Raw genomic sequence first — 25,364 nt, forward strand, 5'->3', positions numbered from 1 at the left:
CCATTGCGGACGTAAACGGCTGTCCCACCACCCGCCGTCAGTCGATCGGTGCAATAGCTGGAGTAGTTTGCCGCCCTGACGTCGACCCCAGGCTTCAGGTGGGTTTCGTTGATAAGGCAGACGTCGACGGCTTCATCTCGAAGAAATTGGCGGTTCGCCACCTTGAGTGCGGACGCCGTTGGCATTCCACGCGACGACCGTGAGACCTCTAACGCCGCCCATGGTTCAGCTGGTGAGTGGTGACAGCGGTCGGGGCTGGAGAGGCCATCGCACTGCAGCGGAGAGTTGCTGCGACAGGACTTCAATCAACTTCATAGTACTGGTCACCAGGGCAGTGAGCTGGGCAACGAGGTTGGCCAGGTCAGCGGTGGAGGCAGCCGGCGCGGCCCCATCGCTGGAAGGGGGAGGCGTATCTGCGTCGCTGTGAGAGTCCACCTGGGGCTGCTCGACTGACGGTGCTGAGCGCCGGGTACCCACAGGGCGGTGACCGCCGCGCCGGCGGTTGGCGGAGCGCGGTCCGGGCGACGTTCCAGGAGAGGCAGTACTCGGGTCCGCCACTAGCATCTGTGGTGTAGGCGCAGGAGCCTCGGGTGTCGGTATGGCCACGGATGCGGCAGGAGCAGGAGGAGCCGACGCAGCTGGGACGGCGGAGGGCGCCCCTGACGTTGCCGCCGCGAAAGAGGCGCCTGGCCGTCTCGTTGCTGGCTTCTTCGGGTGTGGCGCTGGTGTTTGGCCACGTTGGTGAGCGATGGCACGCTTCCACACCTCACACCCACGATAACTGGCCACTTGAGCACCGCCACATAGTGCACATGTCGGCTTCTCGGTGGGCGGACGGGGGCACGCACAACCTGCGTGGGCGCCGGCGCATTTGACACATATGTCCGGCATAGAGCAGTGGCGCGCGACGTGATTGATCCGCTGGCAGCAAAAGCACTGCACAGGGCCTCTCCGGGAGCGAAGATCTTCGGTCTGAACCGGAACGTCGGCGACCCGCGTCAATTGGTAGAGTTTGCGGTTCCCCACGGTGTCGGAGCAGACGACCAGGAAGAGCGGCATATCATCGCGTGATTTGGGCGACTTCATCTTCACCACCGACCGGATGTAGAAGCCCAGGTCAGCGAGTTCATGATGAAGCTGATCGGCTTCCATGTTGAACGGGAGGTTGCGGATTACAATCTTCAAGACCTTGTCAGGTGCGGAAGCGTGGGTATAGAATGGGATACCACGCTCAGACGCCTCCTGAGTGACCCGGCGATAGTCGGCAGCAGCGCGGAGTGTGACCCTGTACAGGTCACGCCGAGCAGGCTTCACGGTGTACACAGCCGTTGTCCAGCTGCGCAACAACTTCTGCAGTTCCCCATAGGGCGGCCGAAACTGGAGAACCACCGGCGGAAGATGGGAATCTTTCTTCGGCGCAGGATCGCGTGGCAGCTGGTCCGGCGCGTCAGCGAGCGCGTCGAGCGAGTTGGCGACGGCAGTTGGAAGCGTCGTCGATGACTGCATGCGTCGTGCAGTTCGCCGGGCCGGGACAAAACCATCGGCGTCAGGGGCGAAATCTTGCTTGGCCCTCTTCTCGATCGGCGAGCTGCGAACAGCGGACACCGCGGCTGTTGCCCTCCTCTTCTGTTTCCCGCTTCGTCCGCGTGGCTGAGGGGCAGTGGAGCTCTCATCGTCAGAATCTGGGAGCTCTGTCTTCAAAGTTTCCGGAGCTGTGTCCATCAAATCCATAGCCATAGCACTGGTCGTCATAAGTGGGGGGCCAGATGGGGCCACCGGCGGCGCAAGCGCGGCCGGACGGCGATCTGCCACACCCTTCGCGTTGCTAGCAAGCGCAGGGACGTCCTTCCCGCGGCTGCACATCTCAGCGACTGCGTACGTGAGCTGTGTGAACTCTTTGCCGTCCGCGCGCGCCTGGTGCTGCTTGTAAGATGTTGTCTCTTCCCCAGTGCTCCCTCAGACGTCCGCGCCCAACTTAGTCGCCATGTGTGGCAGCTCTCTGAAGCCCGTCCTATGTCCGGCGTTTCGTTCGTGGTCTGCACCCGCCTGGCGCTGCTCCTGCGGTGTTACTACTTCTTGAGGAGTTTCTTAGTTCCTTTCGTTGGGCGCTGATAAGCTCCAGAACCGGACTCCATGCCGAGCTGAGCTGGTAACCGCTGTCTCGGTTTATTAGGTTGTCTGTGACCTTGATCTCGATGGCCTCTTTTATGACACTGTTCTAAAATCTTGGAGTCTGTTTCACAATTTTGGTGTTGTTGTAGTCCATTGAGTGACCGAGCTCCAGACAGTGCTCCGCTATGGAAGATTTGGTTGTCCGTCCGGGTCTGATGTGCCTCTGGTGTTCTTTGCACCTGACGTCCAGCGTCCTGGTTGTCTGGCCAATGTATGACTTTCCGCACTGGCACGGGATGTTGTAAATGCCTTGTTAACATTGGCCCAGGTAGTCCTTCACACTGCATAGCATTGTCCCAAGTTTGGAGGGTGTACAGAAGATACTCTTTATATCATATTTTGAAAGAATTCTGTTGATCTTTGCTGAAATAGGTACAGCATATGGCAGGTATGCCACCTTCTCCACCTCCTCTGGCTCCTTTTCTGTACCCTGTGGTTGGCTGGTAGCACGAAGTGCCCTTTGGATGTCTGTGAAAGAGTATCCATTACTGTTGAACACCAGTTCTAGATGTTCTATCTCTGTGGTCACACTTTCCGTATCTGACAGAGCCCGAGCCCTGTGAACTAATGTTTTCAGGACTCGATTTTTCTGTGCCGGATGCTGGCGGACCGCGAACGCAACTTCCGACGTAGGACGGGCCTCTGACACGACTCACTGCCCGACCTTACAGTTTTGCGTCCGCCAGTACTGGCGGAAGTAAACCTGTGAGGACAGGACGTGAGTCGTGCTTGGGTAGCTCAGATGGCAGAGCACTTGCCCGCGAAAGGCAAAGGTCCCGGGTTCGAGTCTCGGTCCTGCACACAGTTTCAAACTTCCAGGGAAGTGACATTTCTTGAAGTTGTAGTAAAATTGGACACACCGACCTGTGGGTGCCAGGAGAAATAATTCTATATACTGCTCCTGTGCCCGTGGATTGTTTATGGTCTCCTTTCATAGAATCAATAACTATTTGTGTAACTGTGGTTTACCATGTATAGTGCATCATGTGTTACCTTTAGTTAAAATGTTGTAGAAGTACCAATGTTGAAACTGTCCTTGGTATTATTTAATAGACTTTGTTAGATTGCGTAATAAGTACTCATTGATTTACCACTCTAGGGGTAAATGCCCAAGCCCAGCCTGCTCCAACATTTTCCCATACCCTATGCCTAAATCCTGTATCAATAATGGTATGTCCGATCGAAAATTAGGTGTTTTATTGAATGACCTGTCTGTTAATTAACTATCTGCTTCATTTCGTATTTATGTGTACAGAACTAAGGAGATTGCCCCATTGCACTGCTGTATGCCACAAACGAAAACTAAACACATTTACAAAGTTCTTCAATAACACTTACGATGAAATTCATTCGTGAGCTACATGAAATATTACATTACGCAGGACCTCAATTGACTTCGTTCGGTAAATGTTTGAAAAAGTGTGCAACGTGACTGTTTTAGTTACTTTTCGCGCCAGGTCGCGTTAGTAACTTTATTATCTAGGGCATTACATATTTCATTTTGAATTTCGAAGTTGCAGGACTTTCGTGTCACCATCTACGAATGTATCTGAAGTTTCATTTAGTCCCTCCTCTCCTTCAGGGCGCTTCACTATTGACGTCAAGTTTTGTTCATTTCCCGTGGGCTTTACACGGCGCAGCACCTAGCAAATCCTCAGAAACACTTCTATATTATACCGACGATAGTTCTCACATGCTGCACAAGAGTGTTATTCGTAATGTAATGGAGGAGAGTAAAACACAACACTGAAGGGCCAAGAACGTGCACGAGCTCTGCTAGCGGTCATCTAGAGCCTTTGGTAAACTGTCCTTATTAAAACACCGAGTTAAACTACCTACTTGGGTGCGTTCCACGGTGGCTCATAACGCTATACGTCGGGCTTAATTACAGACGTAGGTTAATTAAGCAACTGATATGCCGTGGACGGCCTTCCGTAATGTAGACACCACCAGACGCGTTCCACGTTCCAACTAATGCCGGCCCGGTTGCGTGCTGCCCGCGGGAGCATTTCCGTGGCTCTTAATTAAATACCGTTTTGAATTACGAGAAATTTCTTTCCCAGCATTACGTTTTCCTGCGTGCGGGCGGGTAGCTGGATACACGAGATCCGCTCATTCTGTTTTCTAAATATCCAGCAGCCCCCGGCGCCTCAGAGAACCAGGGACAGCAGACTCACTGTACAGCCGGCGCTCCCTCTTTCGTGTAGCGCGTTATTACGTACGTTATTTCTTTTATTACTGTTTCCTTTCCTCAGCTGCCACGTAATTATATCTCGCTATAAGACGTTTCTCCGGCTCTGGTGCTTTTTTTGGAGCGTCTGTAGTCGAATATTAAACACGCAGTCGCTATTTTCTGCTTAATAGTATTCTACCAAAGAGCTCATTTGCCAGATGTTTTATATTTTCGTCGTATCATTTCTCCGTGTCTGCAGTAGGCACCAGTCTCCAACCTCGGGTCGTGACAGTGCTTCTGTGTTATTTCTGTCTCATCTGCAATACATATACAACGAGGAAAAACGTACAGCGTAAATGACCCACAGATAGACAACGAGAAGATGCGACATTAAGACACAGTACCAAATAAATAATACCCATCTGCATGTTTTTAATTTAAAGTTCCATTTTTAGTATTGTGAAATCCAGGCCTTACATGTGAAGGGAAAAATCACCTATTTGTGATGCAGAACACGCTCTCGACGGCTGGACGATCGTCAACAATTAATTTTGTGTAGTGTACTCTAGAGATTACAATAAATATGTATGAAAGTGGTAGTATATATAGGGTGCCCACAATGAGACTCCAACATTTTAATATCCAATATATCTTTCTCATTTCAGATGGTGCTTCTGTGAATCCTGATGCGGCAGACAGAGCAACTCAACATGTTTGTGGTGCGCAAATTTGATATGTCAAGTGGGCGTAGTGGAGCTGCAATCAATTGTTTTAGCAAAATGGAGGATATGAAGGAGCGTGCACAAGTGGTCTGGTGGTATTCAGAGACAAAATCGGCGACCCAAGTGCAAAGAAACTTTCGTCGAGTTTACAACAAAGCTCCCCCGTCGTTCAAGACTATAAAGAAGTGGTGTGATCAGTTTTTGGCTACTGGGAGTGTTGCGAAATGGATGGTGGTGGTAAGCCTTGGATCAGGGAACATCATGTGGAACAAGTGCGGCGGTCATTCGAACAAAGTCCACAGAAGTCAGTGCGACAGGCAGCACGAGAATTAAGTATGAAACGTTCAACAGTGCACAAAGTGCTTCATCGGCGATTGCGTTTGTACGCATATAAAGTGTAGGTTGTGCAAGAAATCAAGCCATATGGTCGACCAAAACGAGAAGAATTTGCATGTGTCATGTTAGATCGCATTGCCGCGGATGAGACATTTTTATCACTCGTGATGTTTACTGACGAGGCAACCTTTCACGTGTCAGGGGCTGTCAATCGTCACAATGTGCGCATCTGGGAGTCCTAAAATCCACATGCACCTAGGGAACACATGCGCAACAGTCCGAAAGTTAATGTGTGGTGTGGTTTGATGATAAATCGCGTTGTTGGGCCGTTTTTCTTTCATGAGCCGACTGTGGATGGAGCCATCTACCTGGACATGTTGGAACAATTTGCCGTGCCACAGTAAGAGACCTGCAACCAAATGTGATGTTTCAACAGGACGGTGCACCACCTCATCGGAGCCTTGATGTCCGAAAATTTTTAAATGACACATTCACGCAACGATGGATTGGCCGTGGAGGTCCAATTCCTTGGCCGCCATGTTCGCCCGACATAACACCCCTCGATGTTTTCTTGTGGGGTTATGTGAAAGACCGGGTATACGCTACACCAGTAAAGGACCTGCAAGACTTGAAACAGCGCATAAGAATTGTCATCAACACAGTCACAGAACAGATGTTCCGCAACACATGGCACGAAATCGATTATAGACTTGGTATTCTTTGCGCTACCCGTGACGCCCATGTTCAAGAGTACTGAACCGTCCACCTGTGTATGAAAACTTGATGAGCTGCTGTATGATTTCCCTGTATTTGTTCGTCAATAAATTGCGTTTCCTCTCAGATTTTTTGAGTTCAAATGTTGGAGTCTCATTGTGGACATCCTGTATAATGAAACGGCAGCACGTAAAAATAACGTCTAGTTAAATTTTTAGTTTAGGAATACAGCATATGGATACAAAAAACCCATGCAAATCTACCGTGTGACTTCAGTGATTTTCGTACTACTATGGACGTTCACTTTAACTGAAGACATTGAAGCACCTCGAAAACTAAACATCGCATCAAAAAATGTTATAATTCCAGTTTGTTCGTCTTGGAAGCAAATATCCAACGATACCGCTCTCGATCCGCCTCCCCACCATGTGCACAGGTGGTGGGGGACGACTTTGAAATATTCAACGAGAATACTCATTTTTTATTGCTGACTACGATTCTACGGCAAAATCTAAATACATTTCGTCTAAAGTACTTTCTTCGTTTCGCCACACATGGCGCTGGAATCGGAGTAATAGAACTGGGCGCACAATCGTAATTTACGACATGCTACTTAATGGCCCTTGAATATCCCCAACTCCATACTGCGAGGACAGGACAGGCCAGTATTTTATGACTTCTAGTTGGAAACACCATTCGAAAAGTTATATTCCTACGACAAGTTGAACAGGGGACTAATCGACGCACCACCGTGGCCATATAGCGAACTACGACATATCATAACAGGCAGTACACTGCGATCGGAGCCCACGCATTTTTTTTTAGCCATCAGTCTTCTGAATGGTTCGATGCGTTCCGCCACGAATTTCTCTCCCGTGCCAACCGCTTCCTCTTAGAACAGCACATGCAACCTACGTCCAAAATTATTTGCTGGATGCATTCCAGACTCTCTCTTTCTCTACAGTTTTCTCCCTCTACAGCTCCCTCTAGCACCATGGAACCATGGAAGTCATTCCCTGATGTTTTAACAGATGTCCTGTCATCCTGTCCCTTCTCCTTGCCAGTGTTTTTCACATGTTTGTTTCTTCTCCGATTCTTGATGTTTGATACTAGTAGACTTCTCTTGGCCAGGAATGCCCTTTTTATGACCTCGTTGCTCCGTCCGTCGTTGGTTATTTTGCTGCCTAATTAGTGGATTCCTTAACTTTATCTACTACGTGACCATCTAGCCTGATATTAAGTTTCTCGCTGTTCTTATTTCTGCTACTTCTCATTACTTTCGTCTTTCTTCGATCTAATCTCAGTCCATATTCTGTACTCGTTAGATTGTGCTTTCCATTCAGCAGATCCTGTAATTCTTCTTCACTTTCAATCACGATAGCAATGTCATCAGCGAATCTTATCATTGATATCGTTCCACCTCGAATTTTAATTCAACACCTGAAACTTTCTTTTCTTTCCATCATTCCTTCTTCAGTGAACATATTAAATAAAAGGGGCAAATGACTACATTCCTCTCTTTCACCCTTTTTAATGCAAGCACTTCGTTCTTGGTCTCCCTCTCTTATTATTCCCTCCTGGTTCTTGCATATATATATACTGTATATTACTCGTCTCTCCTTATAGCGTACCCCTATTTTTCTCAGAATTTCGAACGTCTTGCACCATTTTACACTGTCGAACGCTTTTTTCCAGGTTCACAAATCCCATGAACGTGTCTTGATATTTGTTCAGTCTTGCTTCCATTATCAACCGCAACGTCAGAATTGCTTCTCTGTTGCCTTTACCTTTCTTAAAGCCTAACTGATCGTTAGCTAACACATCCTCAATTTTCTTTTCAGTTCTTCTGTATATTATTCCTGTCCGCAAGTTGGATTCATGAGCTGTTAATCGGATAGTTCGATAACTCTCTCATTAGTCAGCGCTTGCAGTCTTCGGAATTGTGTGGATGACATTTTTCCGAACAGTGGGATTCCCATTGCACTCTTAATGTTACCACCTTTGCTTTAAATTTCAACGAATGTAGTTTTGACGTTCCTATAAGCTGAGCCAGTCCTTCCGAAAACAATTTATTTTTCGATTTCTTCATGTTTTTCATGAAGCCATTTCGTCTTAGTTTCCCTCTTCATCACTACTGCATTGCGATCTGAGCCTATATCTGCTTCTGGGTACACTTTACAATCCAGTATCTATTTTCGGAATCTCTGTCTGACCATGATGTAACCTAACTGGAATCTTCCTGTATCACAAGGCCTTTTCCTAGTTTACCTCCTCCTCTTGTGATTCTTGAACAGGGTATTTGCTATTACTAGCTGAAACTTGTTGCAGAACTCAATTAGCCATTCTCCTCTCTCATTCCTTGTCTCAAGCCCATATTCTTCTGTAACAGTTTCTTCTACTCCTTCCCCTACAACTGAATTCCAGTCCCCCAAGGCTATTAGATTTTCATCCGCCTTTACGTACTGTATTACCCTTTCAATATCCTCATACACTTTCTCTATCGCTTTCTCTTCAGCTTGCTACGTCGGCATGTATACCTGAACCATCTTGTCAGTATTGGTTTGCTGTCGATTCTGATATGAACAAACCTGTCACATAACTGTTCACTCTCTGCCTACCTTCCTATTCATAACGAATCCTACTCCTGTCATACCATTTTCTGCTGCTCATCAGACCAGAAATCCTCGTCTTCTTTCCACTTCACTTTACTTCACTGACCCCTAATACATCTAGATTGAACCTTTGCATTTCTCTTTTCAGCTTTTCTAGTTTCCCTACCACGTTCAAGCTTCTGACAATCTACGCCCCGACTCGTAAAACGTTATCCTTCCGTTTTCTCATGGTAACCTCCCTCTTGGCAATTCCTTCCCGGAGATCCGAATGGGGGACTATTCCGGAATCTTTTGTCAATAGAGAGATCATCATGACACTTCTTCAATTACAGGCCACACGTCCTGTGGATACACGTTACGTATTCTTATAACAGTGGTTTCCATTGCCTCCTGGATCCTCAGGCAGTTGATCATTACTGATTCTTCCGCCTTTTAGGGGCAGTTTCCCACCTCTAGGAGAAGAGAGCGCCCTGAAACTATGTCACCTCCTCTGCCCTCTTTGACAAGGCCCTTGGCAGAATGTGGGTGACTTCTTGTGCCGGAAGTCTTCAGCCAATGCTGATTATTAAATAAAAATCTAAGCAAATGCGGGACTCGAACCCGGGACCGAAGTCGTTTTGATTATGAATCAAAGATGCGATCCCTCTTTTTCATTTTATTCGGTATTGTTTATTGCGTTTGGTCTGGGCGGACGGCAGAAGACATCCGTTCAAGTTGATCGTTGATTCCTTTACTCAGGTTTTTATTACAGACCTTTTCCAGGTATATCTCCTCCTCCAATAATTATCAGTGAAGATTAATTACCAGTGAAGTTAGGCAATCAGGCCGTTATGCACATACATTGAAGTGGCGCTCCAGACGCAGTTAGTGTTAGTTGTTGTCATAGCGTAGTATCTGAATAGCCTTTGGCTCATGTTCGATCCTTACTATCGATCCGTGCCCCATTGTTGCATCACTCCCTTGTTCGGTTTAAAGAAACCAAACGAAGGACACGTTTGGCAACATCGTCTCTGGATAGACGTTTTAATTTGTGCGCACAATGATCTAACTGGGTGTACAGAAAAACAATGATATGATTTGAGAGTGGAGGGAAAAGCCAAACTTGAGAGGATTACTGTTGATATTCAAAACACAATAGGTTTTTCAATTTATGGGAGAACTGACGCTTCTATTGCTCTGCAGATCCAGTCGAGGGTATCCTAACATACGTGATGTGCGTTTTGCCCTGCTGAAGTCCGTCAGCGCAATTCCAATCCAGTCCGCGCCCGGGTGAGGTACGACCCAGTTGGCGTAAATCGATTTCAAATTGCATTTCCATGCTGCCAGTCAAGGATATTTCATTTTAACTGATTTAGTGACAGTGTGCATAGCACCATGGGCTGCAAATAGAGTTCTTTTCTTTATACACTTCTGGCCATTAAAACTGCTACACCAAGAAGAAATGCAGATGATAAACGGGTATTCATTGCACAAATATATTATACTAGAACTGACATGTGTTTATATTTTCACGTAATTTGGGTGCATAGATCCTAAGAAATCAGTACCCAGACTAACCACCTCTGGCCGTAATAACGGCCTTGATATGCCTGGGCATTGAGTCAAATAGAGCTTGGATGGCGTGTACAGGTTCAGCTGTCTATGCAGCTTCAACACGATACCACAGTTCATCAAGAGTAATGAGTGGCGTATTGTGACGAGCCAGTTGCTCGGCCACCATTGACCAGACGTTTTCAGTTGGTGAGAGATCTGGAGAATGTGCTGGCCAGGCAAGCAGTCGAACATCTTCTGTATCCACAAAGGCCCGTACAGGACGTGAAACATGCGGTCGTGCATTGCATTATCCTGATGAAATGTAGGGTGTCGCAGGGATCGAATGAAGGGTAGAGTCACGGGTCGTAACACATCTGAAATGTAGCGTCCACTGTTCAAAGTGCCGTCAATGCGAACAAGAAATGATCGAGACGTGTAACCAATGGCACCCCACACCATCACGCCGGGTAATACGCGAGTATAGCGATGACGAATACATGCTTCCAATGTGCGTTCACCGTGATGTCGGCAAACACGGATGCGACCATCATGATGCTGTAAACAGAACCTGGATTAGCCCAAAAAATGACGTTTTGCCATTCGTGCACCCAGGTTCGTCGTTGAGTACACCGTCGCAGGCGCTCCTGTCTGTGATGCAGCGTCAAGGGTAACCGCAGCCACGGTCTCCGAGCTGATAGTCGATGCTGCTGCAAACGTCGTCGAACTGTTCGTGCAGCTGGTTGTTGTCTTGCAAACGTCCCCATTGTTGACTCAGGTATCGAGACGTGGCTGCACGATCCGTGACAGCCATGCGGATATGATGCCTGTCATCTCGACTGCTAGTGATACGAGGCCGTTGGGATCCAGAACAGCGTTCAGTATTACCCTTCTGAACACAGCGATTCCATATTCTGCTAACAGTCATTGGATCTCGAACAACGCGTGCAGCAATGACGCGATACGATAAACCGCAATCGCGATAGGCTACAATCCGACATTTATCAAAGTCGGAAACGTGATGGTACGCATTTCTCCTCCTTACACGAGGCATCACAACAACGTTTCACCAGCCAACGCCGGTCAACTGCTGTTTGTGTATGAGAAATCGTTTGGAAACTTTTCACATGTCAGCACGTTGTAGGTGTGCCAACCTTGTGTGAATGCTCTGAAAAGCTTATCATTTGCATATCACAGCATGTTCTTCCTGTCGGTTAAATTTCGCGTCTGTAGCACGTCACCTTCGTGGTGTAGCAATTTTAATGGCCAGTAATGTAATTTCAAAGATCGTCAAATCTTCGAGTTTCATTAAGATCGGTACCCCTATTAAATTTTTTGATACAATTTACGGAACTTCCAATTTCTTCAATGTTTCCAGCACCGGCTCGGGGATAGTTCTGACATTCATGTGATGATTGCGCGCCGTCTCAGTATTGTTGGTGTGGTCTGCCGTTCTGTTCTGTTCTGTGTAAGTCTCTTTATCTCTGCGTAACCACCGGAGTCTACATCAATTTGAAGCTTCCTTAGTCTCTCTCTACCATCTTTTCCACCCCACACTTCTTTCCTCCATTACCAAGTCGAAGATTCCTTGAGGTCTCAAGTTGTGCTCTATTAACAGATTCTTTTTCACTTTAATTGTGCCACAAATTTCTTTTTCCCCCAATCGATTCACTACTTCTTCATTAACAACCCACTCCATCCATCTAATCTTCAGCGTACCCATGTAGTATCAGATTTCAGTTTTCTGTTCTTTTCTTGTCTGAACTGTTTATTGTCTACTTTTTACTTTTGTGAAATGCCTTCCTCCAAATAAAAAAATCTTCACAATTAACTGCCTAACATTTAAATTTATCTCTGATGTTAGGAAATTGGCCTTTTTTCGGAAATGCTTTCTTTGTTATTACCTGTCTATATTTTATACCGTCCCCAATTCGGCCACCGTCACTTATTTTGCTGCTCTAATAGTAAAACGCGTCTACCAGTTAAGTGCATTATTTCCTAATCTCCTGATTTAATCCGATTACATTCCATTATGCTTGCCTTACTTCAGTTGATGTTTATCTTATAACATCTTTTCAAGCAGTTATTTATTACGTTCAACTGATCTTCTAAGTCTCAGCTGTCTTTGACAGAATCGTAGTTTTTCGTTTAGTTAACACGAATTACAGTGTAACCAGCAAAGCTCAAAGTTTTTATTCCTTAAGCTAAATTTTAATACCCTTTCCGAATTTCTCCTTAATTCTCTTTGCAGCTTGCTCATATACAGCTTGAATAACACCGGAGACATGCAACTACTATTCTCACCCTCTGCTCAAATACCGCTTTGCTTTCATGTCCTTCGACTCTTACATCTGCTTTCTGGTCTCTGTACAAGTCGTAGACAAACTTTCGCTGGCTGCATTTCTTCCCTACAACTACGAGAATTTCATAGATTTATTCCATTCGACATTCTCAAAATCTGTGTCTAAATCTACGAATTCAATAAACATGATTCAGACAATGTTGCAAAATAAGTTGAAAAAAGAACGTTGAAATGGGAAAGTACGAAACCAGCTGAAATTTGCATATATCGCTTTGGGATAACGTAGTGAGAAGTCTAGGGACACAAATGTAGTGTCGTCACGTGTCCCTAAAAAATTGAAAGCTGTGCCCTCAGCAGACAAAGTGATGCTCAGCGTCTCTTTCGACGTCTGAGGTTCGATACTCATCCTATTCCTCGAGCACCAAAGTCATTAACAGTGACATGTACTGTGAGACACTCCTTATATGCAAGTCCATCAAGAGCAGACGTCTTGAGCTTCTAACGGAGGGAGCCATTCTGCTCCACGATGACGCGTTTCCACACGTCTACAATGTTACACAAAGTGTAATGGCCGAGTTTAAGTGGGAACAGCAATCCCGGGCACGTCGCCCAGCGACTTCCGGATGTTTGTTCTGCACCCATATAAATTCTGGGACCAGGAAATTCTTCGGCTCGTGAAACAGTGGGATAATTGTGCACAGGCCCCTGGGGATTACTCATAGTATGTCATCAAAAGTATACGAACACCCACAATAACATAGGTGTTTCATATCAGGTGCGTTGTGGTGCCACCTACTGCCAGGTACTTCACATCAGCGACCTCAGTAGTCATTAATCATCGTGAGAGAGCAGTATGGGGCGCTCCGTGGAACTCACGGACTTCGAACGTGGTCAGGTGATTGGGTGTCACTTGAGTCATACATCTGTACGCGAAATTTCCACACTCATAAACATCCCTACGTCCACTGTTTCCGATGTGATAGTGAAGTGGAAACGTGAAGGGACACGTACAGCACAAAAGCGTACAGGCAGACCTCGTCTGTTGATGTGTAATAGGCGGAAACCTATCCAGACCTTCACACAGGAATTCCAAACTGCACCAGGATCCACTGCAAATACTATGACAGTTAGGAGGAAGGTGAGAAAACTTGAATTTCATGGTCAAGCGGCTGCTCATAAGCCACATATCACGCCGGTAAATGCCAAACGACGCCTCTTTTGGTGTAAGGAGCTAACCACACTAGACGATTGAACAATGGAGTGACGAATTACGTACGGTAAACAATATGGCGATACGATGGCAGGGTGTGGATACACCGAATGCCTGTGAACGTCATCTGCCAGCGTGTGTAGTGCCAACAGTAAAATTCGGAGGCGGTGGTGTTATGGTGTGGTCGTGTTTTTCATAGAGGGGCTTGCAACCCTTGTTGCTTTGCCTGGCACTATCACAGCAGAGGCCTACACTGACGTTTTAAGCACCTTCTTGCTTCCCACATTTGAAGAGCAATTCGGGGATAGCGATTGTATCTTTCAACGCCATCTAGCACCTGTTCATAATACACGTTCTGTGGTGGAGTGGTTACACGACAATAACATCACTGTAATGGACTGGGCTGCACATAGGTCGGACTTGAATGCTATGCAACACCTTTGGGATATGTTGGAACGCCGACATCGATACCTCTCCTCAATGCAGCACCCTGACGAATGTGATGTCATTCGCGAAGAAATGTTCGGGAACTTGATTGAACGTATGCCTAGAAGCTGTTATCAAGGCTAAGGGTGGGCCAACACTATATTGAATTCCAGCATTACCGATTGAGGGCGCCACGAACTTGTAAGTCATTTTGTCACGTGTCCGGATACTTTTGATCACACAGTGTATGAATAAAGACATCAATTGTATCCATAGCGTTGTTTTGTAGCTTTTCTACCTTAGTATTGTCTCCCATGATCCTACATTTCCCTGGAACGCAGCCGGCCGGTGTGGCCGGGCGGTTCTAGGCGCTTCAGTCTGGAACCGCGTGACCGCTACGGTCGTAGGTTCGAATCCTGCCTCGGGCATGGATGTGTGTGCTGTCCTTACGTTAGTTAGGTTTAAGTAGTTCTAAGTTCTACGGGACTGATGACCACAGATGTTAAGTCCCACAGTGCTCAGAGCCATTTGAACCATTTTTGAACCTGGAATGCAAAAACACCTTCCTCCTAGTTTTTTCATTCTGCTTCGAATAATTTGTGTAACTATTTGTAAATCAGAACTTTCTAAACTGAAGGTTCGTTAATACTGCCGTGATCAGCATCTGCCGTCTTTGGTATTGGAATTATTACATTATGTGCTACGCCGGCGTAAACACGTTTGACGGATATGTACAGTAGTTTGTGTACGGTTTGTTGTGGTGAGGAAACGCGGGAAATATCCGACAAAATTCCTGTTAACTAAACAGGATGTTTATTGTACCTGAAGACATTGAAATATCCCGAAAATTACACATGAAAACAAAAAATGTTATGATTTCGTTTCGCTCATACCGGAAGGGGGGCATCCAACGATAATACACTTGTGTGGCGAGAGGGGGAAGGGGCAACCTTGAAATCTTCAGCGGCTACCCACCATTTTTTCATTGCAAATTACTACTCTACTGCAAAATCTACGTACTTTTTGTCTAAAGCATTCTCTTTGTTTTGCCACAGATGGCCTTGTAATCGGAGGAATAGAAATGGGTAAACAATTGTAATTTCTGACATGCTACTCAATGACTCTTGAAAATCCAGTGGGAGAAGGGGCCCCATCTCCATGCTGCGAGGGTAGGACGGCACAGTATCTCATAACTTCTAATTGTAAACCCCATTTGCAATGTTGTATTCCTCCGACATATGGAACAGAGAACTACTCGACACTCCACCTTATCCGTGTAGAGTACTATGGCTTACCATAAGAGTCAGCACACTAAGGCCGGAGCTCACATATCGACCAGACGTAGAAAAAAAAAAAATGGTTCAAATGGCTCTGAGCACTATGGGACTCAACTGCTGTGGTCATCAGTCCCCTAGAACTTAGAACTACTTAAACCTAACTAACCTAAGGACATCACACACATCCATGCCCGAGGCAGGATTCGAACCTGCGACCGTAGCAGTCGCACGGTTCCGGACTGCGCGCCTAGAACCGCGAGACCACCGCGGCCGGCAGACGTAGAAAAGATAGCGGCTCTAAATATAAGAATACCTGCGCAGAATTTATTGCTTGCACACCTACCTACCATTTGGAGAACAGACGTGCAAGTGGACGATGAATTTTGCAACCACAGAAGAAAAAATTGAAATGATCCTGATTTACGGAGAATGTAGAGGAAATATTGAGGCTGCTATTGCCTTGTACGCCAAACGTTTTCCATAGGAAGCTTGCCCTCGTCCGTTCTTTTAAAAGGTTGTGAACGCCTTCATGTGTTATGGCAGCGTACAGACCTTCAAAAGAAAACGAAGCAGCCGTTTTACAGGAAAAGCGGCAGTACACCACAACCCACGAATAAGAGGTGGGCAATTACACCGCGATTCCGGTATGTCCTTAGGCAGTACTGTCGGAGTACTGCATCGTCCTTAAGTATCATCCATACTACGTGTCACTGCAACAAGCACTTCACTTCATGGCGCCGATTTCCATAACTGTGTAGTGTTTTGTGAATGGGCACATCAAAAAACGAAACCGACCACACGTTCTTTGCCGAGGTACTGTTTTACAGTGATTCTACACTCACGAACCACGGTAGCGGTAACCAGCATAAAACACATTACCAGAGCGTTGACAACCCCCATTGCTTATAGTAAGTTGATTATCAATGTCCTTGCTCGGCTAACGCATGGTGTGCCTTCATGGGGAACAAATTCATTGGTCCTTATTTTATCGACGGCACGTTGAACGCACGCAAATATTGAACGTTTTTGGAACAGGGGCTACTGGTATTATTGCAGAATGTTTCCCTGGACGTTCGACAACGTTACTCAACACAGGGTAGCAGACACTAGGTAACGCTGCGAGCCCAGTGGAACAAGCACCACCTACAGCAACACCTACTGCTATACCAACTTTTCGACAGTTTCGTGAACAAGACGAGGAATGACTCGAGTGGTTGTACCAGTTCGAAGCGCACCTCCTCGCTCACAATGTACCAGGTACTGTGAAACTTCCAAATCTATTATCAGTGGTACGAAGTGCAGTGTTCAGATTAATTCAAAAACTCTTTCCTAACGCCACTCCGAGTGAACTTGCGTATGACAATGCTATCTCTTCGCTAACTAACTATTATGACCAACAAGTGGATGTCGTAACAGCTAGGTATCAATTCTTTCATTGCTAAAAACGGTCAGAACAAACTCATCGCGAGTGAGTAACAGATTTGAAAGGAAATGCAAATTCAAATGTGCTTGCGGTGCTCTATATTCAGAGGTTATGTTCTCTGATGCAATTGTGTACAATGTACCTGACGTCCAACTCAGAGAACAAATTTTGAAACAGCCCGATATATCATTTCAGCACGTAGTGCAAATACTAGATCAGTACGAGTCCGGTGCTTTGTCGGTTCATACATTTGACCAGCCAGCCGGTGTGAGTCCCTTGCTTGCGGTCGCCGAATTCCACATCGGCGGCGTGTGCTAGCCGCACCGAGTAAATAGTGTTCCACGCCATGTAACCAGTTCGCTAAACAATCGGCCACACAGGCGAACAGAATTCAGTCTTGCCCTCGGTGTTATTCATGGCACAAACGCCAAGACTGCCCTCCCTAGAAGCTCAGTGTTATGCTTTTGGTATGAAAGGTCATGTGCAATCCATACGTTTGCAATGACACAAACATAAGAATTCGGCCAACTCACAAAAATCTCGTCACAAGGCCCATTCATTTATGCAATACCTTCCAAGTCTGCAACAAGCATCAGCAAAACTAGCAAGCATGCACTCTCTTCTGTGATATGCCACTCGAACAAAGTTTTTGGTCATTTCGTTATTTGTGCGAAACGTGTGAAATTTCAGTTGGACACGGGTGCCTCTGTCACATTGCTAAATCGTCACACATATGTACTGTTAGGCTCCCCATGCCTGTCTAAAATTAGCACGCAACTGTCGGCTTATAATGGACAAGACATTACCCTTCAAAAAATGTTCAGATGTGTATCAAATCTTATAACTGCTAAGGTCATCAGTTCCTAAGCTTACACACTACTTAACCTAAATTATGCTAAGGACCAACACACACACCCATGCCCGAGGGAGGACACGAACCTCCGCCGGGACCAGCCTCACAGTCCATGACTGCAGCGCCTTAGACCGTTTTTTTTTTTTCCGTGGCGGACGTCCGATGACACCCTTTCAGGTTCTTTGTTGATCCGTTCACTCAGTTTTTTCTTTTTTATTGTAGCTAAATCCTCTGGCCGAGCAGGCTGAGCTACCGAAACATGTACACGCGTGCCATGTATCGCTCGCATACGCGGACAGTGGCTTTTACAGCGCTACAATCATGCAATTGTAAGAACATATTTGGTCTTGATTCTTTTGATTTTTTTGTCCTTAACATTCAGGACAATGTGTTGTCAGTATCTGCATTCAATGCAAAAGGCAGTGTAGCTAGCTTGCTAAAAGAATTCCCAGAAGTGTTACGGTTTTGGCACAGCTAAAAATTTTGTTGCGCGTATTACGTTGAAAGATTACGCTCAGCTGAAATTTTGCCGGGCCAGAACTATTCCCACTGCATTACAGGATAAATACGCTGCTGAACTTAAAGAACTGCGCGATAGTGGAGTTATTGCGCCCATATCAGCTAGTCAATGGGCAAGTCCACTGGTTTTGCTCACCAAACCTTCAGTTTGCCTCTATGTTGATTTTAAGTCTACAGGCAACCCACAAACTGCCATTGATACTTATCCATTACCACGACCAGAAGATCACATGGATAAAAGCTTTGCAAAAACTGATTTGCGCGACGCGTATCTCGATGAAGAATCTCAAATGGTTCAAATGTCTCTGAGCACTATGGGACTTCTGAGGTCATCAGTCCCCTAGAACTTAGAACTACTTAAACCTAACTAATCTAAGGACATCACGCACATCCATGCCCGAGTCAGGATTCGAAGCTGTGACCGTAGCGGTCGCGCGGTTCCAGACTGTAGCGCCTAGAACCGCTTGACCAACCCGGCCGGCGAAGAATCTCAACAGAACAGATGACTTCACAGTGTCACGCATGTACGGAAAATCAGTCCGCTCCGCCACAAAAATTCTATACTTGGCCTAAGTCGCAATCACCATGGCGACGTGTGCACATAGACTTTGCGGGACCTTTTTGCAACACTCGCTGGTTGATTGTGGTTGTATAGCAAGTTTCCTTTTCCTGTGCCAATGAACTCGACAACGCCACGTAGCACAATTCATGTGTTGTCCTCTATTTTTTTCCAAGAAGGTTTACCTGGAGTACTAGTGTCAGACAACGGACATCAGTTCACGTCAAATGAATTTGAAACATTCTGTGAACGTAATGGCATACCGCATCTAACTAGTACACGGTTCCATCCACAGACAAACGGCGAAGTGGAACGTTTTGTCAGAACATTCAAGCAGCAGACGGCCAAACTTCGCTCCGCACACACGAGGGATCAAGCACTGCAACTGTTTCTCGCCTAATATTGTTCGCACCTACGAGATGAAGCATAGCCGCCGGAATCTTCTTCACGGCCGCCGCAGTAGGACACTGCTCCACCTGCTCCACCCTCCTCAACATCCGGTGCCGAAGGAAGGCCACAAGTAACCCTTTTAAAGGGTTTTTGCAGCAGCAGACGGTGGGCGCGAGGCGAGATCGTCCGTCGACTTGGCGCTCTCATGTATCTTATTTCAGGCCCGGATAGCTTGCAACGCCGCTGTAAACTCAACTTCGCCTCTGGCATGTGCACGATGATCTTCCAGTGTCTCTTCTCCCAGATTCACGGGTCGGTGGAGAGGACAGCGCGGCCACAGCAGCCGCCAGTTGTCCTCACGACACCGCGGAACGACCTCAAGGAGGCGGAGCCTTCCTCCTCCGCCTCCTGTCGTCCTACTGATGGAGCTGGATCCGCCCACAACGTAGGTTGCTGCCTTTTAATCTGTTTCATGGCATCAGGAGGTGGAGGCATGTCCTTCTGGCCGTTTTCCGGGGGACGTTTCCGCCAGAGCGCAGGGCAGATGGCGGGGTACAACCGAAAGCTTGACGTCCCCTGGAGCCACAGCTTCCAGCACGACGTTGTGCCCACACTCCTTCCTCCCCCGCCGTGGTCGCACTCAATAACGACGACGGTCCGTCGCTTTGGGAGGAAGGGGAATGTTCCGGCGTTTCGATAAGCGCCGGCATGAAGACGAAGATCGCAGGAGTGAAGACGCCGGTGAGACGACGTCAGCCAATAGCCCGCTGACAAGGACCGCACCACGACAGGAGCGCCCTCTAGCCGAAGAGAATATAAGCGCAGCTCCTGCCAGCTTCGGCGGACAGTATCAGCAGAGTACGAGGAGAGCACTACGATAGCAGTGACGTGTGATCCATAACAACTGCTTACATGGACCTTATATGCAGCAAAGGACTTTGATTGTTGGCATGTCGCCGATCGCTTGCGACACCGTTGTAAATTCAAAATTAAATATTGTCAATCTTCTTATTTGTAATAAAAACCATTAACGTGATTTGGATTATATTGTTGTACAGTATTCTGAGAACGTAGCATCCCTTAGGCACCCTGTACGAGACGAGTCAGCAAGACACCACAATTTTCAGTCGTCACTTCACTCTGCATTACACATCACAGTTGTCTCTGGAACTATCTGATTAAAAGTACCTATGGCTGGGTTTCAGGCAGGATCCCTTGTCTCGTTCGAAGATGAGGTGTAATTCTAATACAATTGGTGAGCCTCTGCAATGCTGTTTGTGTTTAGGAGGAATGCAATGTTCTCTGGCGTGTGAATGCAAATTTGGATTGAGAAGAGAGGCGTGTTAGGGTAGTCCGTGCAGTTGTGCAAAACCACTGGGCCACGATGGCGTAATGGCTCTGAGCACCATGGGACTTAGCTCCTGTGGTCATCAGGCCCCTAGAACTTAGAACTACTTAAACCTAACTAACCTAAGGACATCACACACATCCATGTCTAAGGCAAGATTTGAACCTGCGACTGTAACGGTCGCGCTGTTCCAGACTGTAGCGCCTAGAACCGCTCGGCGACCCCGGCCGGCGAGGGCGTAATGGATGTCGTGTGTGCCTAGTGAGCAGTAAACGTAGGTTCGAATCCCGCCTTTGGTACAAATTTTCATTCTCTCTTCAGTCTGCATAAATACCGGTATTTCTCCAGTCCTAGAGAACTGCAAGATGTTTTTAATAACAACGGTTTTCCTACTTTTACTATACTGTGTTAGGTATATATGTATGTATGTATGTATGTATTTATGTATTGAACTGGGAACCTAGAAACGACAGAGAGGCTTCGTTCCACCACAGCTCTCGGTGGTTCACAACCCCGCAACAGACCACTGCAGTCCACCCACCCCACCGCCGGCCCCCAGTAGACCCCCTCCAGGGACGTCTCATACCATACGAGTGTAACCCCAAATGTTTGCGGGGTAGAGTAATTATGGTGTAGGCGTATGTGGAAATGGTGTTTCCGCAGTAATTGCCGACACATTGTAACTGAGGCAGTATATGGGAAAGCATCCCGCATTCACAGAGGTAGATGGAAAACCGCCTTAAAAACCATCCACAGGATGGCCGGCACACCAGACCTCGACATTAATACGCCGAGCGGATTCGTGGCGGGGCCGGCACGCCTTCCCGCTCGGGAAGCAGTGCGTTTGACTGCGCGGCTAGCCGGGCGGCCCTGTTAGGCATAGTAATGTTTTATTTCTTGTGTTACCAAATTTTTGTCCACTACCTATAGGCCACGCACAGAATTCACCATATGTTTATAAATAGGAACGCATTTCGAGATTTTCGACCACTCGACTCGATATGACTGCTACCAGATCTCAGCAAGATACCATTAATTTTTACCTTAGTCGGTGACAAGTGATACATTTTCTGAGGTTAGCACCTAAAAGATTTGCAAAAGGTAGGACAAAAGTACAATAAATTAAGAGTATCGCTACACCGTAACCACGAGACTAAACCGTCACAGCCTTGAGACGTGCGATATTACAACATCGACTCGTATGTCATTGGATTACGCAGTGTTTCGTGACCCTTGACAAGAGGCACTTACTTTTAAAACTCTCAATTTTTTTCATCTCGTTGCCTTACACAGGGAACATTTGCATGCAGACTGGTCGTAAGAACAAGGACGCGTAACTGTGTAACGTCCTCTCGGCTCGGTGCTCGCATTCCGCAGCTAACACGACATACGTGTTTACGGCAGCGCCAGATAGAATGCCCCCCTCTCTGGTTTACTGTGGCGGCAAGGCGACACCGATTTGCATTCATCTGAATTCATGAGCTTCAGCGTGAATGAATCTCACAGCTATAAAACTCCTGTATGCAGAGCGGTGGGCAGGCTCTGTGCGGTCGTAACCAACAAGCACTTTGTACGGCGTACAGATCAGTGAGCAAGTACTGCTTGTTTGCGACCAATAATATTTGTTGTCACATCTTACATGTTTCTAACTAATCGCACGACAGGACTTTCAGAAGTTAACTTGCGTCTCACGCCCAGCAGACTCCGTAGCATCACTTCTCATTTCCTGTAAAACTCACCTCCATTTCTACAACAAATCGACGATAAGCCTGAGTTTTATTTAATAGTCATGAAATGGTTCTCGAGAGTCTGAAACTGTAAACAATGCTTTCACATTTAACACAAAAACCATTTGTGGTATTTATTAGTTGCAACAAAATATGACTTACAACGAAAGAAAGTTTCCTAGTTACTCGTATGTATGAATTAATAGATGTTCAAAGCATAACGTCTCTGGTCTTCAAGGGTGTTATTCAGATCATCAAATGATACAGTTTCTTAGGCGTGGCAGAACAGCTCCCGCTCTCTTTCTCGGTCTGCGTTACGTCCTATTTTAACTTTTTTGTCCATTTGGCTGTATCATTCTAGAATGTGACATTTAAACAGTTTGCTTCACATCTTAATTAATGGTAAAGCTAGTGTGGATGAAAGACATTGTGTAACACGATAATCTTTTCTTATTACTCTCACAAATTCTACAACGCTCATTTCCTTTCGGACAGTTCAAATCTACAGTCAAGTTCAGATAAACCACACTTTATTCTCATCAGTACACTGTCTGAGAAGCAAGCAGAAGGAGGGGAGAAAACGAAATGAAACCTCACGGGTTGAGGGGGTATACAACATCAATTCATTGATTACAAAATGGAATCAATTGTACGACGAGTTTGACAGTATGGCCGACTCGTCAGTATGACGTTGCATGTACTGATTTCGGTTGGGAAGGCTGTCATGAAATCGTTTTACGTTCTCCTGAGGTATGGCGGTCCACATCTGCTGTAACAGGTCTTGATGTCGTGGTAACTGGCACTGAGACGTAGTTGACGTTAGACGTTATCCAAGGACGTTATGTGGAGCAGAGATCTGTGGATCTTGCTGGTCACAGTAGAACCTCAATACCGTGCACACGGTTCGTAGAGACATTATGGCATGTGTAGATCTGCACTGCCTTGCTGAAAACTGGCGCAACAAAGCTGTCGCAAGAGAAGTAACACAAAATGCATGAGGACGCAAGACGCCTGTGACACTGTATCGTCAGAGTTCCTTCAGTAACTACCGTGGTGACGTCAAGTCACAATTGATGGCTCCCCAGAACATGACGTCATGAGTAACACCGCTGCGCATCTCTAAAACATTGGAAAAATGGAACGTCCTGCCTGGTAGCGACCATACTCACTGACATTTGCAATACGGTGTTGTGCAGACCGCGATTCGTCGCTGAACACTGATGCAATTCATCAGCAGTCCACGCTCACAGAACCACTCTGCATGTAGCCGTTTGTGTTGCGGTGTAAACGGCTACCTATCCATGGTATGGTAATCCCCTAGTCTGCCTCCTGCTGGTCGCCAGCCAATGGCGCGGGATGACACAGACCATCGCAGGAAGTCCACCACTTGTCCTCGGATGGCAGAAGCATATGTGAAGGGGTTGCGATGTGCTTACTGCACAATACGGCGCTTATCCGTTGTGTGGCCAGTAGCCGTTCACTGGAACATTAACGGTGAGTATGCTTCCCCTCACGTTCCTATGCAGGCCAGCATAGTGCCACTCATACATCCCAGTTACTCATAGATCTGGATATTACACGATTCAACAATGTGGCCAAATGGAGACACAATAAGAATCCTCTTCAACTCTCTCAGGAACTGATAAGGCTGTCTCACACGAGAACACGAAATATCACTCAAGGTCTGATGCCCTTAATGCCCCTCATGTACCCTACCACGCCTGGTAACAACGCTAAACACTAAGAACAGTAAACACGCTAGTGAATGTTGTACACCATGTGAGAAAAACTATCCGGACGCCTGGCTCAAAATGACTTACAAGTTCGTGGCGCCCTCCATCAGTAATGCTGGAATTCAATATGCTACAGGCCCACCCTTAGCCTTGATGACAGCGTCCACTCTCGTAGGCATACGTTCAATCAGGTTCTGGATGATTCATTGAGGATGAGAGCCCATTCTTCACAGAGTGCTGCACTGTGGAGAGGTATCGATGTAGGTCGGGTAGGCCTGGCACGAAGACGGCGTTCCAAACCATGCCAAAGGCGCTCTATAGGATTCAGGTCAGGACTCTGTTCAGGTCAGTCCATTACAGAGATGGTATTGTCGTGTAACCACTCCACCACAGGTCGTGCGTTATGAAAAGGTATTCGATCGTGTTGAAGGATGCAATCGCCATCCCCGAATTGCTCTTTAACAAATGTTCAAATGTGTGTGAAATCTTATGGGGCTTAACTGCTAAGGTCATCAGTCCCTAAGCGTACGCCGGCTGGAGTGGCCGAGAAGCTCTAGGCGCTACAGTTTGAAACCGCGCGACCGCTACGGTCGCAGGTTCGAATCCTGCCTCGGGCATGGATGTTTGTGATGTCCTTAGGTTAGTTAGGTTTAAGTAGTTCTAAGTTCTCGGGGACTGATGACCTCAGCAGTTAAGTCCAGTAGTGCTCAGAGCTATTTGAACCATTTTTGAACCCTAAGCTTACACACTACTTAACCTAAATTATCCTTAGGACAAACACACACACCCATGCCCGAGGGAGGACACGAACCTCCGCTAGGACCAGCCCCACAGTCCATGAGTGCAGTGCCTTAGACCGTGCTCTTTAACAGTGGGAAGTAAGAAGGTGATTAAAACATCATTGTATGCCTTTGCTGTGATCGTGCCACGCAACACAACGGGTGCAAGCCCCTCCATGACAAACATAACCACACCATAACACCACTGCTTCCGAATTTTACTGTTGGCGCTACACACGCTGGCAGATGACGTTCACCGGGAATTCGATGTACCCACACCCTGCCATCGGATTGCCACTTTGTGTACGGTGATTCGTCACTCCACACAACGTCTTTCCACTGTTCAATCGTCCAATGTTTACACTCCTTACACCAAGAGAGGCGTCGTTTGGCATTTATCCGCATGATGTGTGGTTATGAGCAGCCGCTCGACCATAAAATCCAAGTTTTCTCACCTCCCGGCTAACTGTCATAGTATTTGCAGTGGTTGCTGGTGCAGTTTGGAATTCCTGTCTGATGTTCTGGATAGATGTCTGCCTATTACACATTACGACCTCTT

At 46.7% G+C, this 25,364-nt stretch overlaps 1 protein-coding gene across 1 annotated transcript; it reads right to left on the minus strand.

Annotated features, from left to right (window-relative positions):
• Nucleotides 1–225: 225 nt before the first annotated feature.
• LOC126335933 (transcriptional regulatory protein AlgP-like) lies at nt 226–1,863 on the minus strand. The gene is made up of 2 exons (XM_049999408.1): nt 1,227–1,863; nt 226–851 (listed from the first exon to the last, which is right to left on the minus strand). Exons 1-2 carry the CDS (start codon nt 1,861–1,863, stop codon nt 226–228), a joined length of 1,263 nt encoding a protein of 420 aa, XP_049855365.1.
• Between the last annotated feature and the right edge of the window lie 23,501 nt (nt 1,864–25,364).

The sequence above is a fragment of the Schistocerca gregaria genome, chromosome 2, assembly GCF_023897955.1.
Source record: "Schistocerca gregaria isolate iqSchGreg1 chromosome 2, iqSchGreg1.2, whole genome shotgun sequence".
Classification (NCBI taxonomy): Eukaryota; Metazoa; Arthropoda; class Insecta; order Orthoptera; family Acrididae; genus Schistocerca; species Schistocerca gregaria.

Bases quoted from the DNA above. Each gene is read 5' to 3' on its own strand.
- LOC126335933 (XM_049999408.1), bottom strand. From the start codon at position 1,863: ATGTGCAGCCGCGGGAAGGACGTCCCTGCGCTTGCTAGCAACGCGAAG. The intron at 852-1,226 runs GTATCCCATTCT...GCGCCCACGCAG, and splicing joins TCAGGAGGCGTCTGAGCGTG to GTTGTGCGTGCCCCCGTCCG.